The 22091-nt window shown below is 41.3% G+C and overlaps 3 protein-coding genes across 3 annotated transcripts; all 3 read left to right on the top strand.

Moving 5' to 3' along the window:
- The first annotated feature begins 1504 nt into the window (after positions 1–1504).
- LOC125366264 (keratin-associated protein 1-1-like) lies at positions 1505–2080 on the top strand. The gene has a single exon (XM_048366851.1). The coding sequence runs from the start codon at positions 1505–1507 to the stop codon at positions 2078–2080; it is 576 nt and encodes a 191-aa protein (XP_048222808.1).
- Positions 2081–4164: 2084 nt separating this feature from the next.
- LOC125365353 (keratin-associated protein 9-3-like) lies at positions 4165–4452 on the top strand. The gene has a single exon (XM_048365360.1). The coding sequence runs from the start codon at positions 4165–4167 to the stop codon at positions 4450–4452; it is 288 nt and encodes a 95-aa protein (XP_048221317.1).
- Positions 4453–18688: 14236 nt separating this feature from the next.
- On the top strand, positions 18689–18985 carry LOC125365352 (keratin-associated protein 3-1-like). Its single transcript, XM_048365359.1, has one exon. It carries the CDS (start codon positions 18689–18691, stop codon positions 18983–18985), a length of 297 nt encoding a protein of 98 aa, XP_048221316.1.
- Positions 18986–22091: the final 3106 nt, after the last annotated feature.

Raw genomic sequence — 22091 nt, 5'->3', positions numbered from 1 at the left:
TTCCACACCTTCATTGCTTTTAGATGTATTTAAATTTTTCCTCTTATTCTGATGGGTTCACCTTTAAGAAATTTTTAGGTGGAGCACTGGTGGCTCACACCTGTAATCCTAGCTATTCAGGAGGCTGAGATCTGAGGATCACTGTTCAAAGCCTGCCTAGTCAAGAAAATTTGTAAGACTCTTATTTCCAGTTAAGCACCAAAAGATCCAGAAGTGGCTCAAGTGGTAGAGCACTAGCCTTGAATACAAAAGTTCAGGGATAGCATTCAGACTCTTCAAGCCCCAAGACTGGCACACAAAAAAAAGATTTTTAAAAATGAGAAGCAGTCCTGCTATATGCTGCAGGCTGCCCTTTGACCTCACAGGCTTACAGACTCAGCTTTTCAGTGCTGAGATTCTAAATGTGTGCTACCATGCTTGCTGGCTCAAAAGGATGAGAAGGCCATTTAAAAATGGTTAAGATATACAGAGGAGTTACCATTACATAAGTTAGGTAATTAATATACTTCTTTTTGGACAATGTCACCCCTGTATACATCACCTTTATAATAAAAATTAAAATAATCTATATTTTGCTACAGGTATTTTAATCAGTTTTTAAATTTCTATCAAAATGTTCTTGTAATAGAAGATAAACTATGTGTACATGCTTGTTTATAGTTGCAGAAGCAGGAAGAAAGGAAGAAAAATGCATCAACTTTCTGATATTATCTCTGGATCCCTGGTTTGGGAAAGGATGTGTATGTACACATCCTTCCAGGAAAGAAGAATTTTTCTTCAAATGACTATCCTGTTCGATTTGCCACAATGTGCAGCCTTTACCAGCATATGCTTTTAATTTAATCAAGTCAGAAAACATTTACAGGGAAAAAAAAGACATTAAATGCTTCCATTGAGAATATATGTTCAAAGGTGATTAAAGGCAAGAATAATAATTAGGATCCCATGACTTGCAAACACTGATCACAGAAAGGTGGATGTTGTCTGGGTGTTAATGAATCAAGTGATAACTCAACATGTGAGGGATGCTAAGATTGGTCTTTCCCAGTCTGAATGAATGGCCTATGAAATCATGATCAGTTTGGAAGATAATGTCCAGTTTCGATAAAATTTGTCTAAAGGTCATTGAAGGTCAGGTATGACACAGTGAGCCAGGGCAATGTTGGGCCCAAGTCTAGTACTCCATGTGACTTACATGATTAGGCGCTACTGTGCCCAGCTTCCGTATGCACCTTCGCTTAATCCAAAGAAGGAAGAGCCATAATGAGACTTAATTGAACATTAACAAAAACAAACAATCGAATGCTACTTATAATTTTCTCGACAACTCATGTAGTAGCCAATCAAAGACTGACTTTGCAATTGGCATCAAGGAAAGATGCTAACTGTTAGGTAAACAAGCAGCTCTGGGGAAATATATAAAAGGCCAGCTGTGGAAGGTAGAGTCAAAACCCAGAAACTTCTCTCTCTCCAGAACACACACCTCAACCTGTCTCCTGACACCATGGCCTGCTGCGCTACCAGCTTCTGTGGGTTTCCCAGCTGCTCCACCAGTGGCAACTGTGGATCCAGCTGTTGCCAGCCCAGCTGCTGCCAGCCCAGCTGCTCCCAGTCCAGCTGTTGCCAGCCCAGCTGCTGCCAACCCAGCTGCTGCCAGCCCAGCTGCTGCCAGCCCAGCTGCTCCCAGTCCAGCTGCTGCCAGCCAAGCTGCTGCCAGCCAAGCTGCTGCCAGCCAAGCTGCTGTGAAACCAGCTGTGGTATGGGAGGCGGCCTCAGCTGTGGCCAGGAGGGAGGCTCTGGAGCCATGAGCTGCAGAGTCCGGTGGTGCCGCCCAGACTGCCGTGTGGAGGGCACCTGCCTGCCTCCCTGCTGCGTGGTGAGCTGCACGCCCCCCACCTGCTGCCAGCTGCACCATGCCCAGGCCTCCTGCTGCCGCCCATCCTACTGTGGACAGTCCTGCTGCCGCCCCGCCTGCTGCTGCCACTGCTGCCAGCCCTCCTGCTGCCAGCCATCCTGCTGTGAGCCCACCTGCTGTGAGCCCACCTGCTGCCAGCCATCCTGCTGTGAGCCCACCTGTTAAGAGCCTGACTCCTGGTGATTTAGGGATGAAAGAAGAAGCATGGTGAAACAGCACTGATCTCTGAAGAAGTGCTCCCTTTGATGGTTGCTAAGCATCGGGATGTTGCTAAGGTACTCATAAACGATGAAACTCTCCATCAGGACCCTCAAAACATGCGTCCATCCACATTCCCTGGAGAGCTTCCTCTACCTGAGTAGCACATCTGGATGAGATTGTTTTCCTGACATTTTGACTTCCTTTCCTATCGCTTGCTTCCCCCCACTTCTTCAAACCTGCTTCCTACTTCATATCTCCTCCTGTTACTTTCAAATAAACTATCTTGATGTGCAAAGCAAGCAGTGTCATGTCCTTCTTGTAGCTCTAAGCTGTTTGCCTACGGCTGAAATTCAAGACTGGATCTGCATTGCTATCGGGATCCTTATCATAAAAAACTAAATTAGGCCCGAGTCCATCTGCTAATTACATAATCTTCATTGTTACTCATATAATGAATAACCTTCATGGTTATTCGGATGTGTATGGACTACATTAGGGTTATGTATTGACTAATATAGACACTTTTAGCTGAAATATTCAGGCTGATCACTGCCATGGGTTCCCACATAAATCCGCATCATGACGGCTTCTAAGTATGTTTCTGCCATCTGTGTTCTCCTCTCATTCAATATACTGTAATTCTCCTTCATTTGTGCCCACCAAAAAGAATCCACACTATCTTCTACTGAATGCATACTTCAGGATCTACCAATACTAATTCCCTAGAACATTTAGGTTCAATTCTTGTGTCTTGGTCTGTGTCCTTCTTCCCACTGATGCCCAAATGTCTCTTGTAAGCTTCAGCTCTTGTGATTCCCCTTCTATTCTCACAACCACACTAGACTAACACAGTAATATCATAGATTTGTACTCTGCAGTCCAACTGAAACAAACTCACAAAAAATATTCTCGGAAGAAGTTAACACAAATCTAGAACAAAAGATAGTTGCTTTTGACATTCAAGTTTTTATTATTATTTAACTAAGAAAGACAAAATGTATGTATACAAAATACATTAAGACACAGTACAGAAAAAACTAGCCAAAAATATTTTCCAAATTTATTTACAGGTGCTCAGCACTTGCCTCTCGCATTTAATCAATAGCAGGGATACACAACAGGATACACTTTAGAAAAGGACAAATTTGTGGTAATGCATTCTTCAAGATGTCCTAACTCCTAGGTATTTCTTCCTAAACCTTTATTTAACAATCAAATTCAGACAAAAATAACTCAATATTATTTCCCAGTCTCATTCTACTTCAGATAACAGGTATCCTTCATGAGAGATACTACAACTTGTAAGTTCTATTTACTTCTTTATGAGTGGTCCAGGCACCCACAAATCATGGTCTTTATTCCACCTACTCAATGAACATTTGACTCAGTGAATAGTTATTAAAATTCTTCCAGAAGCTAAACCCTGCTTACATTCTAAACTCATTTGAGTCACAAGAAAAAATTTCTGGTCTAGAATATAACTCATATTTACATATTTCAAATGGATTAAAAATCAAAGGAACTGTAATGGGAATTCAATTGAATGTCAGAGTCAATGAGTTGGAGGCTTTAATTACAGATGAGCAAAGGTGTTCTCTGAGTCCCTAGCTGTTTTACATTCAATGGAATTTGGTCTGCAGATGGAAAAAAAACAATACTTAAAAACAGTGCAATTACCCTTAGCTTTAGAGGTTTGGGTAGATGGTCAGTTGGAATGACTACTATTCAAAATGAGGGTGTTGACTGGATGTAACATGGGAGGACTCTTTGAACTCAGGAAACCACAAGCTTTCTAAGGAGCAAAAAAGTCTCCATGGCCTTGTAAAACATAGTCATTTCCATAATGGGAGACAAGTCTTCCAGTGGAAGCCAATCAGAGGTCCACTGAGGGACAAATTTAAACCAAAAAAACAAGAAAAATATGTTAAGAATTTTTACAAACGGCAGCTGGTTCAGATATATAAAAGGCCCCACACCGAAGTCACCTCCAAAACTCAGAAACTGCTCCAAGTAGCTCACCTCTCAACTCACCTCTCAACCTCACAACCATGGCCTGTTGCGCTACCAGCTTCTGTGGGTTTCCCAGCTGCTCCTTCGGTGGGAACTTTGGCTCCGGCTGCTGTGGCCAGGAGGGAGGCTCTGGAGCCATGAGCTGCAGAGTCCGGTGGTGCCGCCCAGACTGCCGTGTGGAGGGCACCTGCCTGCCTCCCTGCTGCGTGGTGAGCTGCACGCCCCCCACCTGCTGCCAGCTGCACCATGCCCAGGCCTCCTGCTGCCGCCCATCCTACTGTGGACAGTCCTGCTGCCGCCCTGCCTGCTGCTGCTACTGCTGCTAGCCCATCTGCTAAGAGCCAGGTTGCCGATGCCTAATGTCCCAGAGCAACTGTACCTTGCAAGTGTCCACCTCCTTGGACCACTCACCAGTTCCTCCTTCTATCTCATTTCGTATGCTAGGGGCTCAATATTATATGAGCATCAAGGCTTTACCTGATTTCAGTATAGAAGTAATACTCTGACCCTCAACTACTGACTGAAATTCTATGAAGCTCCCTCCTTGGCATCCAGTGGCTTTGGGTATACTTTTTCTGACACTGTCTTGTGGGATTGAAAATTGTCATGATCGGGGGTTTCTCTCTAAGAACCCTCTGTGACTGTATAGGCATTCTGCTTTGTGATGTATTTTTATCTTCTGTTTTTCTAAAAAGTCAAATCCTCCAACATCAAAGGCACCAGAATGCAGCCAAGTAACATTCCTCAGATGTCATGGAGAATCACAATGTGTCTGTTGACTAATTCAATTGTATCTGTGGTATCTTCTGATGTTTCTTAATAAAGGTTATATACTGAGCAAATAAATCAGAGGCTATGTTTCTATTTATGCACATCGAATGGCTTCGCTATGTATAATTCAAGAACATCAACTCAAAATAATTCATATGTTCCTCTCTCTCTCTCTCTCTCATCCAATTAGCATGTATCAATTGTACAAAGGGGTTTCATTGTGGCATTTCCATACATGTGTATGGAGTGCTTCAATCAAATTCATCCTCACGATTACTCTTTCTTATTCTCTCTATTTGCTTCTTTTCTGAAGAGACTGAAGAATGCATTTACATACTCAGTGATAAAAGTAAATGAGCTATCAACCTGTGAACCCCAAGGAGAGGGTCTTACAGGCATATTGCAAAGAGTAGAAGCCAGGTTGAAAATATACATACTATGATTCCAGCTGTATGATGTTCTGTGAAAGAAAAAAAAAAAAAGGAGGGGTGGAACTATGGAGACAAATAAAAAAAAAAAGTTACCAAAGCTTCCTGTTTATGGTGCCCTGCAGATTCTTGTGATCCAACACTGAAATAGAAGCTTGAAAAAAAAAAGATTGTTATGAAAATAGAAAGACAAAGGACTGGCCAACGAAACTTAAATACGCATCCTCTAGGGCTCAAAGAAATCTTTCCTATTTAAATAAAAAGGAATATACATCAGCGATGTTCCCACCTCTTCTTCATCTTAACTCTTCTCACTTAGAACACATATCCCATGAGAATTGAAAGAGACCCTGACCCTGACCTATTTGGCCATCCAAATGAATGCTACCAGTGGCTACTTGTAAGTCTCAAGCCCATACTTACTAAACTTTTCTAAACTTTAACCCTAGAATTTTCTTTACTATTACATGATAAAATAGACTGCAGGAAGCTCTTGAATACCAACTCCTTACACATAATATTGAAAAAGATTAGATTGTATCAATGATCTAATGATTACAAAACATATATTTCCTATTCCAAAGCAAAAATGGGGAGCTAGGTGCTGATGGCTCATGCTTGTAATTCTAGCTAGTCAGAAGGCTGAAATCTGAGGATTATAGCTAGAAGCCAGCCCAGGCAGGAAAGTCAAGGAGACTCTTATTGCCAATGCACCACCAAAAAAGCTGAAAATGGAGCTGTGGCTCCACTGGTAGACAGCTAGGCTTGATCAAAAAGCTAAGGAGTACTATCTAGTCTCTGAGTCCATGCTTCAGTGACAGCCTGGAAAGAAAAAATATCTGAGACAATGAAAATATTACAGGAAAGGGTAAGAAAAACACTAAGGCTCCTAGGCATGGTTTAACACTTCCTAAATAAAGATCCAGAATCACAACAAATCAAAGAAAGACTGGATAAATGGGATCACATCAAACTGAAGAGATACTGCCAGCAAAGGACATTGCTAGCAAGATAAATAGAAAGCCCAAGGGATAGGAGAAGATTTTTACCAGCTATGCATCAGACAAGGGCCTCCTATCTCAAATATACTTAGAGCTCAAAAACTCAACCCCCCAAATAAACCCTCAAAAACTCAACAGCCCAATTAATAAATGAACTAAAGACTTAAAGAGATACTTCTCAGAGGAAGAAGTAATGATGGCAAATAGACACATGAAGAAATGTTCAACATTTCTGGCCATAGAAGAAATGCACATCAAAACAACATTGAGATTCCATGTCACCCTAGTTAGAATGGCCATTATCAAGAAAACTAATAATAATAGATGGTGGTGGGGATGTCAACAAAAGAAATTTCTACTACACTGTTGGTGGGAATGTAAGTTTGTTTACCATGCTGGAAAGGAGTATTGAGGGTTCTGAAAAGAATAAACATAGAACTTCCCTATGACCCAGCAATTTCACTCCTGAGCATTTATCCAATAGGACACAAACCAGGCTACACTAAAGCTACCAGCACAACCATGTTCACTACAGCATTGCTTAGCATGGCCAAGATATGGAATCAATCCAGATGCCCTTCAGTAGACAAATGGATCAAGAAATGGTGGTTTATATACACAAAGAAATTCTATGCTTCCATCAGAAAGAATAACATTGCCCCATTCATAAGGAAACGGAAAGACTTGGGAAAAAATTATATTAAGTGAAGTAAGCCAGATCCAAAGAAACATAAGTTGCATGGTTTCCCTCATTTGTGGTAACTAGAATGTGCCTATAAATCTACAAGTAACCACACTAAATGGTTTTAAAAAATACACTGGGGGACTGGGAATATGGCCTAGTGGCAAGAGTGCTTGCCTCGTATACATGAAGCCCTGGGTTCGATTCCTCAGCACCACATATACAGAAAACGGCCAGAAGTGGCACTGTGGCTCAAGTGGCAGAGTGCTAGCCTTGAGCAAAAAGAAGCCAGGGACAGTGCTCAGGCCCTGAGTTCATGGCCTAGGACTGGCCAAAAAAAATAAATAAATAAACCCAAAAAAAATAAAATAAAATAAAAAATACACTGGGACATGATAAATTATACAGGTCTCTAGATGTTCACACAATGAGACCAAAGGAGGATATGCATAGGAGGGGATTTATAAAGGCTTAATAGCTTTGTGCATATGATCATATAAACTAACACATTAGTGAATGAACTCCAAGAAAAGAAAGTGAAAATTTTTTTGTTGCTGTTGTTTGCTGTTTTTTTTTCTTTTGTCTTGTTTGTTAGTTAATTTGCCTTTGGGGGGGGGCACAGAAAAGGTGAAACAAAGGGACAAGTAAAATAGTGGTACTCACTAGATACTACGTGGAAAATGAACTATACATTTTATGGGTGGGAATGGGGGGGGAGATTGAGAGAAAGAGAGGAAAGGGTAAACATGGCTCAAAACAAATTGTACTCATTACCTGATTCATGTAATCGTAACCCCTCTACACCACGTCTAAAATAACAATAAAACGTATTTTTTTAAAGAGAAGAAAAAATCTGAGGTTTAGTCATAATCAGAGATCCATAAATATTTAGTGGAGACCTTGAGGTATCATTTATTTCCTGGAGCTATGAGACTGATATTGCCCCAAATTGCACACTGGCTGTACTAGTATATGCTATGTGATTGAAAAGTTAGCTGTGTGTTGCTCATTTAGGGACTGGGTTGTCTTCCAAGCTCACTGTTCACTGCAGGATTCGTTCCTTCTCATGATTTTACAGAGCCCATTCTGTCTTGAAACCCAATGATTGTAGGTCAAATCCTTCTTACCTTTTGAATCTCTCTGGCACACTCTGGATATGCTCCAACCTCGGTTTTTGTATAACATTTCTACTTTCATACAGTGCTCTTATGTATACCCAACCTTACGGCTGGTGGAACAACACCAACACCAAGATGGCATTAGCAGCTCAGTTTTATGGTCACTGGGTCCCTTTTTGTAAGTCTTGCCTACAAGCAAACCAGAAGCAGATTATTAGAGGGGAAGTATTTTCAGGAGAAGGTATGGCTTTTCCCTAAAAACCTTAGAGGAATGCTCTGCAATTCTTCTGTTGGTACTTGCCAGAGGGTGGATGTCAGTGAGACATGGCGGAGTATGCTGGCTGGTAAGGCCCAAGATGAAATGGCAGCTTGTACTGCAACTGGTGGTTGTCTTTACTGCCTTCCCTTGCTCTTGTTCCTCCCTAAAAAAATTATGCAGAAGCATATTAAGTTAGTATTGAATATATTATAAAATCACATTCAGATATAGTATTCATTTGAGTCTAAAGTACACAAAAAGCTAATCAGAAGTTGTGCTTTTTCCAAAGCTAAAATCTTGGAAGAAATCTTATCCTATTCTAGACAATTGTACTCCATGAAACTTTGCTTCATAAGTGTCTTAATTCTTACAAGGCTTACCTTTATCCTGGAGTTTACATGTTTTAATAAGGCACTGGAAGTACGTGCTACTCCCTGTTCAGCAGATGTAATCAATACGATGCTATCCAGGCCACGGGCTGATTGGATGTTGTATGGAAGCTCCAGATAGCACAGGACTGACATAGTCCTAAGGAAATGCTTAGAATTGAAACTAGGTCAAAGTAAACTACTTCTGGTTATCCTGATATGGAAAAATGGGCTTATTTTTTTCCCACATCAATAACTGCATAGCAGATTCCGGAGACTATAATAATCTCCTCCATTAAAGACATTACATCTGGAATATCAGTCATTGCCCAGGGACATTTCAGATGTACTGACAGTTAATGATGAGTTGACATCAAGAAGTGTATCCTGGATTATCCAGTGTAAAGTTGATCTATTCTCAGATTGCTGAAACATGAGCCCTGAAGATCAAGTCCTGAAGGATAATCCTCCTAATGGGCAGAATGTCAAGCAGTACTGCAGTGGGTTACGTTGTCTGGATTCAAAGATACCTGGAAGTACTGGACTCTGGTAGCTCATGTGCCTATAATCCTAGCTACTCAGGAGGCTGAGGTCCGCAGATTGCAGTTCAAAGCCAGCCTGGGTGGGAAAGTCCATGAGACTCTTACCTCTAATAAACTGCCAAAATGCTGGAAGTGGCTTAAGTGGTATAGTGCTAGCCTTGGGGGTGGGGGAAGAAAAGATAAAGCTCAGGGACAGTGACTAGGCTTTGAGTTCAAGCCCTAGGGCCAACACTCCCCCCACACACACACACACTCAGAAGTACAGGTCCACAGTGTCTCATTGTTCAGCTAAACCATCAAGACTTGAGAGTAGGACTAGAAGGCTTAGAATCTTAATGACAGTGAGGTCTAGGGAAAAGGTTTCCAAATGGTTCTGTCTCATAATGGCACACAGTCTGAAGATATACTAGTTCCAGTCCCAGGTGAATGTTTCCCCACAACAGAGAATGCTGATCAAGTGGGCTGCCTGCCCAATGAACCATGTATAAAATGGCTCTGTTGGCAGTGCCATCAGGTATTCATGAGACACTGGCCCAGAGGCTCACACCTATCATCTTGGCTATTCAGAAGGCATAGATGGAGAGAATCCTCATGACAAGTCATAGAAACAAAGATTGTAGAGACTCTTTCCTTACTTATTTGCATGCTTTTTCTTCTTTCCCTCCCCATCGTGGCCACAGGCTAAATTAGCTCTCAGTGAACTTTAGTATTGTTTAATACTGGCATTGATCCTGTGAAACAGATTTTCATGAACTCGGTTTTGTAGATGAGTAATTCAAACCTAAAAGAGGCTAAATGTTACTTATAGTCACATGCTCATTAGTTACACATTGAAATACTACTATGCAACTCTGACCCCCACTCCCACCCCAAACACAGGATGAGACACTATAATTAAGGAACTAGGAACAGAGAATGGGGTTGGGAGATCCCTCAGACAAACACTGCCTGTGTTGGAAGCCATAAGTTGCAGAATGAACTGCCCTGGGCACCGATTGTCACTCCCTTCTCTATTGAGCTTTGAGAGGCTGCCTCTGGTGCCCAGCCCCATTGCTTCTTTGCCAGAGGCTCTACTGAACTTGACCACTAGGGGGCAAGAGAGGAAAACTGCCGAGCTGGAATAGGAGGGGAGTTGCTCCTTCCTTTTTGCTTCCTTCTAGGTAACCTTAACAAGGCAAGGCCAGGTGACACTAATGCTTCTGCAGAAGGTGAGGCCACCACTAGCTTCAAAGCTTGCAGTGACAACTCTGACTAGCCATGAGACTTGGAAGAGCAGAGAGAGAGAAAGAGAGAGACAGAGACAGAGACAGAGACAGAGATCTGTAAATAAGAGCTAAAGAGCTCCAGCTTCCTTTGATTTATTGAATAGTTGCCACACCAACTAGATTGATTTATTGAGCACTGTTTCAGACACTGTACTACTCTTATTACTGCTGCTGCTACTAAATTCTCAGGCTGGGAGTATGGCTTAGTGATAGAGTGCTTGCCTAGCATGCATGAAACTCTGGGTTTGATTTCTCAGTACCCATAAATAGAAAAAACTGGAAGTGGAGCTACGGCTCAAATGGTAGAGTGCTAACCTTGAGCACAAAGAGGCTCAGGGCCAGTGCCCAAGCCCTGAGTTCAAGCCTCAGGACTGGCAAAAAAAAAAAAAAATCTCATGTATTAATTCATCCTTTATGTGCCTTATCAGTGTAGTAGTTACCTTAGCTACATTCACAAGATATACAGAATTAACAAGGTAACTTCCCTACTTTAGAAAGACATATCCTTTCACCATCAATGGTCAGCATAATTAGTTTCAAACTGGAAGTCAAAACTCCACCTCTAGCTTCAACCTCATGGATAATTATTGGGATATAGTGCCCTGTTCTGTTCATTCCTTCCCCTCCCCCCCAAAAAAAATCAGTTATTTTCCACTTATAGGCATTTAATGCTGCTGTTGCCTACTGCAGGAATTCCCTTTCTCCTCATTCGTCTTGTATTTGAGTCCTGTGCGCCCCAGAAAATACTGAAACACTAGAGAACACACCTGTGCTTGCTTGTCCTTACCTGCCCAACAAAGTCTGGTTGAAATAAGCCAAGTGATATATTTTCTCTTGAAAAACATAATAACCACTCAAATTAAAGACTAGTGTGTAGTGATTACAGGTACAGACTCTGAAGTCAGAAAGGCCTTGGTTCAATCCAAACATCACCACCTATTGACCTCGTGTGATTTAACCACCCTACATCTCAGTCACCATTGGCTATAAAGTAGAAGGCAACTTCAACAGCAACTTCCTAATGTTGTGGTAAGAATTAAATGATAAAATCCTTGTGAGGTACTTAGAACCCTGTTATGTTGTCTTAAAATGTATGAGTTTCCTCTCACTGTACAGACAACCACATATTTAGTCAGCTCACAACTCAAAATATGCTAAAGGCATAAAGTCAGTTTATATTTAAATAACATAGCAGGTAAGTCTCTAAAGTTTGTTATAGAATCATTGTAAGTTTAACTATTGTAATATTAGATTTCGCATAGTAAATAAACAAAAAAAAAAAACACTTGCACATGCCAGGCACTCAAATCTTATTAAATGTCTATTTGCCCAGCCAAGTTAGTGGTAGTTAACACATGGAGGTTTACATTATTTAAGTATACTGTAATCTACAATAATATGCAAGCACTAAACTGAAGGCTTAGGGTTCCCAAGGAAAATGGGTAAGACTCCAGTCAGTGTAAGAGTGTCTAATCAACAGGTAGAAAGATTACATGTGCAGATATGCACAGAGAAATTGACTAAACTGTGGAGTACCTAGGGGAAGAGTCTAACAGTGTAACTAACTCCTTTGTACAACTAACTTACAGGTTAACGATCAAAGCCCCAGTACTTCCCCTGCCCCCACCCCCACCCCCACCCCCTTGTGGAATGTGTGAAGCAGCACTATTTGAGGTGAACTTACAACAGTCCTCACTTTGGCACCATTTAGCAGTTTGCATTCCATTTTTAAGCTATGTATCATAGATGAGTATCTTTCTATTAAAAAAAAACACCTCAATCAGGATTGACAACGCAAAAGAATATTGCACATGACATGTGATTGAATACTGTGAGATTGGTTCTGGCAGATGGCAGGGAGATCATGTCCGTTGACATGAGACGAAGTGGAATAATCACAGTCAGCCCCGTAGGACACACACCCCTACACACCTGCAGTGACTATCAGCTGTGCTCAAGCAGGAGATACACAACTTTCATCGACAAGGACTCCAACTTAAGAATAAGTTTCAATGTAAAGATAGCAAGGTGGAGCCAGGCACTGGATCACGCGTGGTTCAAAGCCAGCCTGGGGCAGGAAAGTCAATAAGACTCTTTTTTTTTTTTTGCCAGTCCTGGACCTTGAACTCAGGGCCTGAGCACTGTCCCTGGCTTCCTTTTGCTCAAGGCTAGCACTCTGCCACTTGAGCCACAGCACCACTTCTGGCTGTTTTCTATATATGTGGTGCTGGGGAATCGAACCCAGGGCTTCATGTATACGAGGCAAGCTCTCTTGCCACTAGGCCATATTCCCAGCCCCTCCATGATACTCTTATCTTCCACTACCAGAAAACCAGAAGTGGTGTTGTCGCTCAAGTGGTAGAGTGATAGCCTTGAGCTGAAGAGCTCAGGGACAGCACCCAGGCCCAGAGTTCAAGATAGCAAGGTGGCAAGAGTCCTAACAGACTTAATTATTCTCAGTGGGAAAATCTGAGTCAACTGGCTTATTTAATCTGAGCCCCAAATCCTTTGCCCCAATGCTCAAGTAAGTACAACGTGAGCATTATATAATAAATAGGTAGATCAATATCCATGGCAGCCCGGATCTATTTTATAAAGGACTATGCCAGCAATTTAAAATGTCATGCAATTCAGGAAATAATGACCAAAGGATTTTTACTTGCAGGCACTTTTATAAGGATGACACACTTAAAAAGTTTCCATATCCTGCTTATGTGAAGAGATGAAGCTCTCCAACCAGTTAAAAAAAAAAAAGCAACCTTGAATGACCTTGAGCAGGAAGCCTGCTATGATTCCTGCTGACTTGGAGATGCCATTGTGGAAGACTTTGCACAATGCCAACCCAGAAATCCACTGTGTCGTTGGGAGACGGATGTCAGTAAGACACAGGGAAGTTCAACACCATGGGTGACTAAAGCACATAAAAGTGATCATCGCATTCCCAGCCTGGGAACTTCATAGTCAGCAGAAGTTGCCTCTTCCTGCGGGAACCTCCCAAATCTTTACACCAGCTCTGTTCTCTTCCATGGACTTCAGGCTGTTGAACTTCTGTGGGTTCTAAAACAAACTCACTATCATCAACCCCTTTCCTACCATAGCTTTGGCTTAGGTCTCCTCACCTGTGAGTTAATCTGTGCCCTCCACACAATCCTTGACCCGCCTGTCCACCCATGCTCTCACTCAGCATGACCATCACACCTTACCTCTCAAATCTCTCCCCAATTCTACCACCTCTTATCAGTCCGTCCTGCTGCCTAGACTCTCACTTGTCTGGCCAGTCTATATGATGGCTCTGCTATTCTTCATTTTCTTTTCTTTTCTTTTTTTTTGTCAGTCATGGGGCTCAAACTCAGGGCCTTGGAGACTGTCCCTGAGCTTTGTTGCTCAAGGCTAGCCCTCTACCACTTTGAGCAACAGCTCCACTTCTGGTTTACTGGTGGTTAATTGGGCTTTCCTGCCTGGGCTGGCTTTGAACTGCGATCCTCAGATCTCAGCCTCCTGAATATGACAGGCATGAGCCACCAGCCCCTTGCTTGTTCTTCATTTTCTTCTGTGCATGAATCATATCCTTTCATTCCTAGTTTTAAATAAACCAATATAGAACTGTATCTTCTAATACTCAATAGCACAGTAGTATAACAAGGATTGATCACAAATAATCAAACATGACCCATTATCTAGCAGAGGTGATGGTGAATATCTCTAACACGAAGAAATCATGTATGTCTGAGGTGATAGATATGTCATCAAATCCTTACACATGTTAAAAACATTAAAGTTACCTACTGTGCCCAATAACTATGTACAACTTCTTTGTGCCCATTAAAAATAAGAAATATATTTTAAATGACTAAAGAAATCATCCACTAGATTCTCAATGCCTTTAAAATAAGGTATAAACTCTGTAGAACAACCTGGACAATCCTATCTAACCAGCCACATACCAACACTTTGACTTCATCTCTTGTCACTGTATGCCAGTCACCCAATCAGGAACCACTTCTAACCACCATAACCAAAGAAGGTATCAATCTTAAGTGCCTCCTGGACACTGGGGCATATTCCCCTGCTTTATCTTCTTCTGGCACCTGCCACTTCCTGAAGTCTTTATATATTCCTCTGTTTATTTTACTACTGTCTGTTTCTACCACCAGAACAAACACTGTGAAAACAAGAATCTTATCTGATCTCAGCATTGCTGTATTCTTCTAACCTAGGATGGCACTGGGCATTTTGTTGAATGAATTAATACATAAAATAGGATGATTATCTACTATCATATGAAATCAAGTAACCACAAAATACTAATAAAATACTAATGCACAATTGTTGAAAAGTTACTGCTCTTTATCTGTGTGACTTTACAGTCAAAGTATTTTTCATTCTGTTTTTAAAAATTATTATCTTTAAGCAGTTGTACAAAGGAGTTGCCACTTAACAAAGTAGCTTATGCATGCAATGCATCTTAATCAAGGTCAACCCTTTTAATGTTCTCATCTCCCAATCTTGAACCACCCCTTCCCTTGCTTTTCTTAAATTTGCAGTTATATACAATGATTTCTGGAGTACATTCTCCCCACCACAACACATACTTCTCTTCTTTCTCTGTCTATCCCTCCCCCTTAGTCCCATGAACCCTTGCAATTACCCATTTCCTGGTGCTATTTTGTTGGGCTTTGACTTTGTCTTTCTAAGAAATACACTATGTGATTTCCCCCTTTAATCTGCCATATTTAGTCAATACATTTGTATGCACTTGCATACTACCCAAAGTGTTTGCTTATACATTGTAGGCTAATTCTAGCTTTCACATGTGAAGGAAACCATGCAACCTTTGTCTCTCTGGGCCTGACTTGCTTCACTTAATATAATGGATGAATAAAATCCATAGATAGATAGATAGATAGATAGATAGATAGATAGATAGATAGATAGATAGACAGACAGACAGACAGACAGACAGATAGATAGATAGATAGATAGATAGATAGATAGATAGATAGATAGATAGATAGATAGATAGATAGATAGATAGATAGATAGATAGATAGATTTTCCTCATGCATTTGTCCATTGAGGAACATCTGGGCTGATGCCATACTTTGGCTATGGCAAATAGTGCTGCAATGAACATGGTTGTGCTGATAGCTTTACTGGAACCCGGTCATTCTGCTTTGGGAAACTGACACAGTAACAGTGCTGGTCACAGAGCTGTAAGCCACAGAGGATGCACACTTGAGCCACAGCTCTGCTTCTGGCTCATTAATTGGAGATACAAAGTCTCATGGACTTTTCTGTTCCACCTGGCTTCAAACCACATTCTGCAGATCTCAGCATCCTGAGTAGCTTGGCTTCCAGGTGTAAACACCAAGCGCCTGGCACTTATTTGCTTCTTTTTGCATAATGCCTAGTTTGCAACAAGTATTCAATCAATAAGTGGCTGACTTAAAAAAACAAAAAAAATTTTTTTTTTGGCCTGGGCCTTGGACTCAGGGCCTAAGCACTGTCCCTGGCTTCTTCCCGCTCAAGGCTAGCACTCTGCCACCTGAGCCACAGCGCCCCTTCTGGCTGTTTTCCATATATGTGGTGCTGGGGAATCGAACCCAGAGCTTCATGTGTAGGAGGCAAGCACTCTTGCCACTAGGCCATATTCCCAGCCCCCTGACTTAAAATATTTTAATGCAGGATAGAGAACCAAAGCTACAAAATACTCTGTTAAGAAGGTGGTTAAAATCAAGGACTCTTTTGAGCTTTCATTTTGTTGTCTTTTGTTTTTGTATAATTTCCTAAACCATTTTATGCCAAGATAGATCAAGAGAATATATGCATGTAAGCCTTTCAAAGCCAGTTAGTTTCAAAACAGTTCTTCAGTTTAATGTTTTTCCTACTCTAATAAAAATTCAAAATACTAGGGCTGGGGATATGGCCTAGTGGCAAGAGCGCTTGCCTCATATACTTGAAGCCCTGGGTTCGATTCCCCAGCACCACATATACAGAAAATGGCCAGAAGTGGCACTGTGACTCAAGTGGCAGAGTGCTAGCCTTGAGCAAAAAGAAGCCAGGGACAGAGCTCAGGCCCTGAGTCCAAGCCCCAGGACTGGCAAAAAAAAAAAAAAAAAAAAAAAAATTCAAAATACTATACTAAAGTTTACATCTGCTTAGGCACAGACAAATGGAGAGAGGTAGAGTAGGTGAATTCAAATCACAATTGTCAATGTGTGTGAATATGTGTGTGTGTGTGAGAGAGAGAGGGACAGAGAGAGAGAGAAAGAGAGAGAGGGGGAGAGTGAAAATGGAGCCAGGTAAATTGAGGGAATGGGTGGGGTTCAGAGAGATTAGGGAGGAAGGAAGGGGTAACATTCATTAAGATGCATTGCACTCACAAATTGACATGTTGAATTGAAATCCCTTTGTACAACTACTTAAAGATAATTTTAAAAAATAAAATAATTGAATTGAAAGGGAATACCAAAATCGAGAGACACAGGGTAAAAAGACAAACGACTACAAAAGCAATACTTGCAAAACTGTTTGGTGTAAATCAACTGAACAACTCATGGGGGGAAAGGGAAAGGGGGAGGGGGGAGAGGTCAATGAGGGAGAAGGTAACAAGCAGTACAAGAAATGTATCCAATGCCTAACGTATGAAACTATAACCTCTCTGTACATCAGTTTGACAATAAAAAATTTTTAAAAATAAAATAATTGTAGTGGTTTAGATGGAATTTGGAAATACCTCTTTGTTCTAGACAGCAGAGCCTATAGGATATTATTCAATTTCCCCAAGCATGCCCTATGATACTAACCTATAAAAGTAAACAATCTCTGAACAAGAAAGTTTAAAACATTCTATCTCTTCAATGAAAAATCACAGAGCACTACAGAAGCATATGAAAGGCTGAGTTCTTCAGCTTTCCTCAAACTTACTGAAGAGAATTATTTCATGTCCCCTGAAGCAGTTGTTCATATAAAACTCATTTGGGCAAAATCTGTACCTGTCAGCCGTTAAATGGCCCAATACAATGGGTATTTGGGTGGTAAACTGTCTTAATACATAACATGGTTGGATAGGAGTTTTAAAGACCATTGGGCCTTGTCACCTATGCAGATCTGGGTTCCCATCCTGCCATGTTATCATCCAAAGCATGTACAAAGCATGGTAAAGAACCAAGTAACACTGGGCACCAGTGGCTCATGCCTGTAAGCCTAGCCACTCAGGAGGTGAAGATCTGAGGGTGGCAATTTGAAGCCAGCCCAGGCAGGAAAGTCCATGAGACTCTTATCTCCAATAAACTATTCAGAAAAGACTAGAAGTGGCTCTGTGGTTCAAGTAGTAGAGTGCCTTGATCACAATGAGGCTCAGGGACAGAGCCCAGGCTTTGAGTTCAACCCTCAGGACTGGCAAATAAATGAAAGAAAAGAAAAAGAAGGAAACAAGTGACTTGCTAAAGTTAATCTGCTATGAGAGGATGCCTCTTTACACAGAACCAAAACCCACTGCTCTGTAGATTCTACCCATCCATCTTCATTGAGTTTCTGAGGCCCACAAGGAATAAATCTAAATGTTTTCCCAACGTTTTCAGCCAGAAGGTCAAGAGGATCATGACACCGCACATCTATGGGTTGCTGATAGAATAACCATCAAAAAGTCTACTTATCTGTTCATCTGAAAAGTAGATACAACCCATACACACATACACACACACACACATACACACACACACACTCACACACACACACAGAAGATATGCAGATACCTGGCATACTTAGGCACTCTTAGTAATGTGTAATGGTTGGAAGATAATGATTCCACGCCTTTGAAGCCTGAAATGAAGCTGTCTGTCTATGCAGTGACCACTAGGCACTATGAAGAGTCCTTATTTGACAACAAAATGACCTGAATCTCTTTAATGAGGTGACAAGCATGACATAGGTAATAAACCACTTAAGTAATTAGATGGATTTTATGGAAACTGCTATAAACTGAAACTTGGGAGGAAAATAACTCTTGGTCATAGGTTGACGCCCAGGGAGGCAGGTATATAAGAGCCAGAGGCAGAAGCCAGAAGCATCAAGACACCAAGAGCCTTCTCCTCCCCAGCCCAACAAAAACCCAACTCCCAGCACCATGTCTTGCTGTATCCCCCGCTGCTGCTGCAGTGTCCCCACCGGCCCCGCCACCACCATCTGCTCCTCTGACAAATCCTGCCGCTGTGGAGTCTGCCTGCCCAGCACCTGCCCACATGAGATCAACCTCCTTCAGCCCATCTGCTGTGACAACTGCCCCCCACCCTGCTGCCAGCCCGAAGTCTTTGCACCAAGCTGCTGGCTGCTCAGCTCCCGTCACCCAACTCCCGGCCTCAGCGGGATCAACCTGACCACCTATGTCCAGCCTTGCTGCGAGAACCCCTGTGAGCCCTGTTAAGCAGTCAAAACCTTGACTCGGGTTCAGTGACCTGACTGCCCTCTGTCTTCTCTATGACCTGGGCCTTCAACTGCTGCTACTCCCTACGTCCAAGCTAAATCCATAGGTATCCAGTGCCTACGGCCAGGTTCCTGTGGATTGGCTCAACTTCTTTGTGCTTTGCTCCTCTGGGTACAGGTGGAGACTTGGGATCTGTGAGGCTATTCCACTGCTCTTTGGGAAATAACCATCTAGACGATGGTTTAATAAACTTCATTCTGGCTTAGCAAATAAGACCTGGTGACTGTTTATTTCTATGTCTCCTATTAGAGAAAGTTGAGTGCCTATCTTTACCTAAATAGTGGGCTATAGGCATGTTCAAGATCTCCCCCAGCAGCGGTGAGAGATCTTTTTTTAACTAAAATCATTTCTAGGATTTATTTTTATTTATTTATTTTTATTTTTGCCAGTCCTGGGCCTTGAACTCAAGGCCTGAGCACTGTCCCTGGCTTCTTTTTGCTCAAGGCTAACACTCTGCCACTTGAGCCACAGCGCCACTTCTGGCCGTTTTCTATATATGTGGTGCTGGGGAATCGAACCTAGGGCTTCATGTATACTAGGCAAGCACTCTTGCCACTAGGCCATATTCCCAGCTGTGGTGAGAGATCTTACAGCAATACTCATCACAAAATTAAATACTGGCTTTTGCGACATCTTGAATGGTTAAAAAAAAAACTGCTAGGTTATTTTGTAGGATGTTTTTATCTAATTTGTTTCTGGAGATACTGTCATGTACTGTGCTAGAATCTAGGTTGCTAAGAGGTTCTAATTTATTTTATTTTAATTTTCACTGTTCTGATACTGATTTTTTAAAATTTCTTTCCCTTTGGGCAGAGAAGGGGGGGCATTGAAGGTAGTTTGAAGGGGTTTGAATTTATAGTCTCAAGTGTGCTAGTCAAGCACTCTACCACTTGAGCCACATCCTCAGTTCATTTTGCTTCGGTGTATTTTCTCTTGCTTTTACTTAGGCTAGGCTCAAGATCTTTCTACCTTTGCCTGCTAAGATTGCAGAAGTATGCCATCCACACTGGTTTGGGTATTTTGCTGTGATACTGGATTTTTTTTTCCCCCTGTGTTTGTTTTTCTTAAGATAGAGTCACACTAACTCATTTTCTCTAGGATGGCTGGACTCAAACCACAATTGTCCCATCTCAGCCCCCTAAGTAGCTGAGATTACAAATGTCTTTCTTCCCTAATTAGCTAAACCAACTGGTGATTGCAATGGCATGCACAAATTACTTTGATTCTATTTTTGTGTCCATAAACAAAATTTCAGGCTCAAAAATTCAAGATATCTTTGGAAGGTATACTCACCCTTTCCTTGACAAATGTTGTCTGCCAAAAACAAAACAATTTTGAATGAGTATTATCATCTGAGTATCCCTTGCCCCTCATATGAGGTTCACCTGGGTTTACCTTAGTCATAACTATGCTTAGAAGTTTACAAGTCCAAAATATACTATCATGTCTTTAAAATGCTTAAATATCAAACCACAAACAATATTCTCTGTATACCAGAAATAGCTACCCGACTCTGACAGCACAGACATAGTGATCCTTTTAAAAGAAAATGTATATAATAAGCAGTAATTTGTTTCCTTAGATAGCCTGTTTAAAAAAGAAAAAAAAGAAAACCCAAATTGAGTATGGTCTTTGTGGAAAGCACCCAGAATGCAATCTAGTTATGTAATTTCTTATACTTGACTGTGACTTGAGTATACTTGTTTCTCTCTCAGACTGTTTCCCCATCATTAGCTTCCCACCTGTAGCCTGGTATCCACCCAGCCTCAGTTTCCTTGCTATTATTTTCTGCTCTTGCTTTAATTTCTGAGTTACTATGAAATCTGAATGATCCAACGAGCAAAAACTACTTTATCTACCTCATCTCTCTTCTACCATTACTGGGACTCAATGGTTCCCAGCTTTCTTCCCACTAGTTTGGCTTTTGTTGTTGTTGTTTGGCTAGACACTGGTGGCTCACAGCTATAATCCTAGCTACTTAGGAGGCTGAGATCTGAGGATCATGGTTACAAGCCAGCCTAGGGGGAAAAGTTTGTGAGACTCTGATCTCCAATTAACCATCAAAAAGCTAAAAGTAGAACTATGGCTTAACTGGTAGGCCTTGAGTAAAAAAAGCTAAAGGACATCCAATGCCTAACATATGAAACTGTAACCTCTCTGTACATCAGTTTGATAATAAAAATTTGAAAAAAAAAAAAAAAAAGCTAAAGGACAGTGCCCAGGCCCTGTTCAAGCTGACACACACAATAAAGGATATTTTTCTTCTTGTGTTCATGGCTAGGTAGAATTCATACTATGGAAATGGCCATACTGGGCTGGGAATATGGCCTAGTGGTAAAGTGCTCACCTCATATACATGAAGCCCTGGGTTCGATTCCTCAGCACCACATATGTAGAAAAAAGCTGGAAGTGACACTGTGGCTCAAGTGGTAGACTGCTAGCCTTGGGCAAAAAGGATCCAGGGACAGTGCTCAGGCCCTGAGTTCAAGTCCCATTTACTAGCAAAAAAAAAAAAGAAAGAAAGAAAGAAAATGGCCATACCACCAAAGGTGATCTACAAATATAAAACAATCCTTATCAAAAACCCAATGACATTTTCTCTGAGACAGAGAAAACCACCCAAAAATTCACATGGAACAACAAAAGGCCTTGAATAGCCAAAGCAATTTTAAGAAAAGGAAAAAAAAAAAAGCAATGCTAGTAGTATCACATTCCCATTTATAAAGCTCTACAAAACAGTTTGGTACTGGCACAAAACAGGCCTAAAGATCAGTGGAGCAGACTAGAAGACCCAGAAATAAAAGCATACACTTACAGTTATCTGATATTTGATAAGGGAATCAAAATTGTACAGTGAAAAAAAGATAGCCTCTTCAATGATTAGCTAAAATTGGATCCCTGTTTGTCACCATGCATAAATATCAATTCAAAGTGGATCAAAGACCTCAATATTGGACCTGAAACTGAAATTATTACAAGATAGAGTAGGAAACAATTAGAATTTATGGGCATAGGTAAGAACTTCTGAAAAGAGTAGCAGGGGCAT

This window comes from Perognathus longimembris, chromosome 17, assembly GCF_023159225.1.
Source record: "Perognathus longimembris pacificus isolate PPM17 chromosome 17, ASM2315922v1, whole genome shotgun sequence".
NCBI classification, from domain to species: Eukaryota; Metazoa; Chordata; class Mammalia; order Rodentia; family Heteromyidae; genus Perognathus; species Perognathus longimembris.
Note: the sequence above shows the minus strand (reverse complement) of the source record. Positions and strands in the feature narration are given on the sequence as shown.

Bases quoted from the DNA above. Each gene is read 5' to 3' on its own strand.
- LOC125366264 (XM_048366851.1), top strand. From the start codon at position 1,505: ATGGCCTGCTGCGCTACCAGCTTCTGTGGGTTTCCCAGCTGCTCCACC.
- LOC125365353 (XM_048365360.1), top strand. From the start codon at position 4,165: ATGGCCTGTTGCGCTACCAGCTTCTGTGGGTTTCCCAGCTGCTCCTTC.
- LOC125365352 (XM_048365359.1), top strand. From the start codon at position 18,689: ATGTCTTGCTGTATCCCCCGCTGCTGCTGCAGTGTCCCCACCGGCCCC.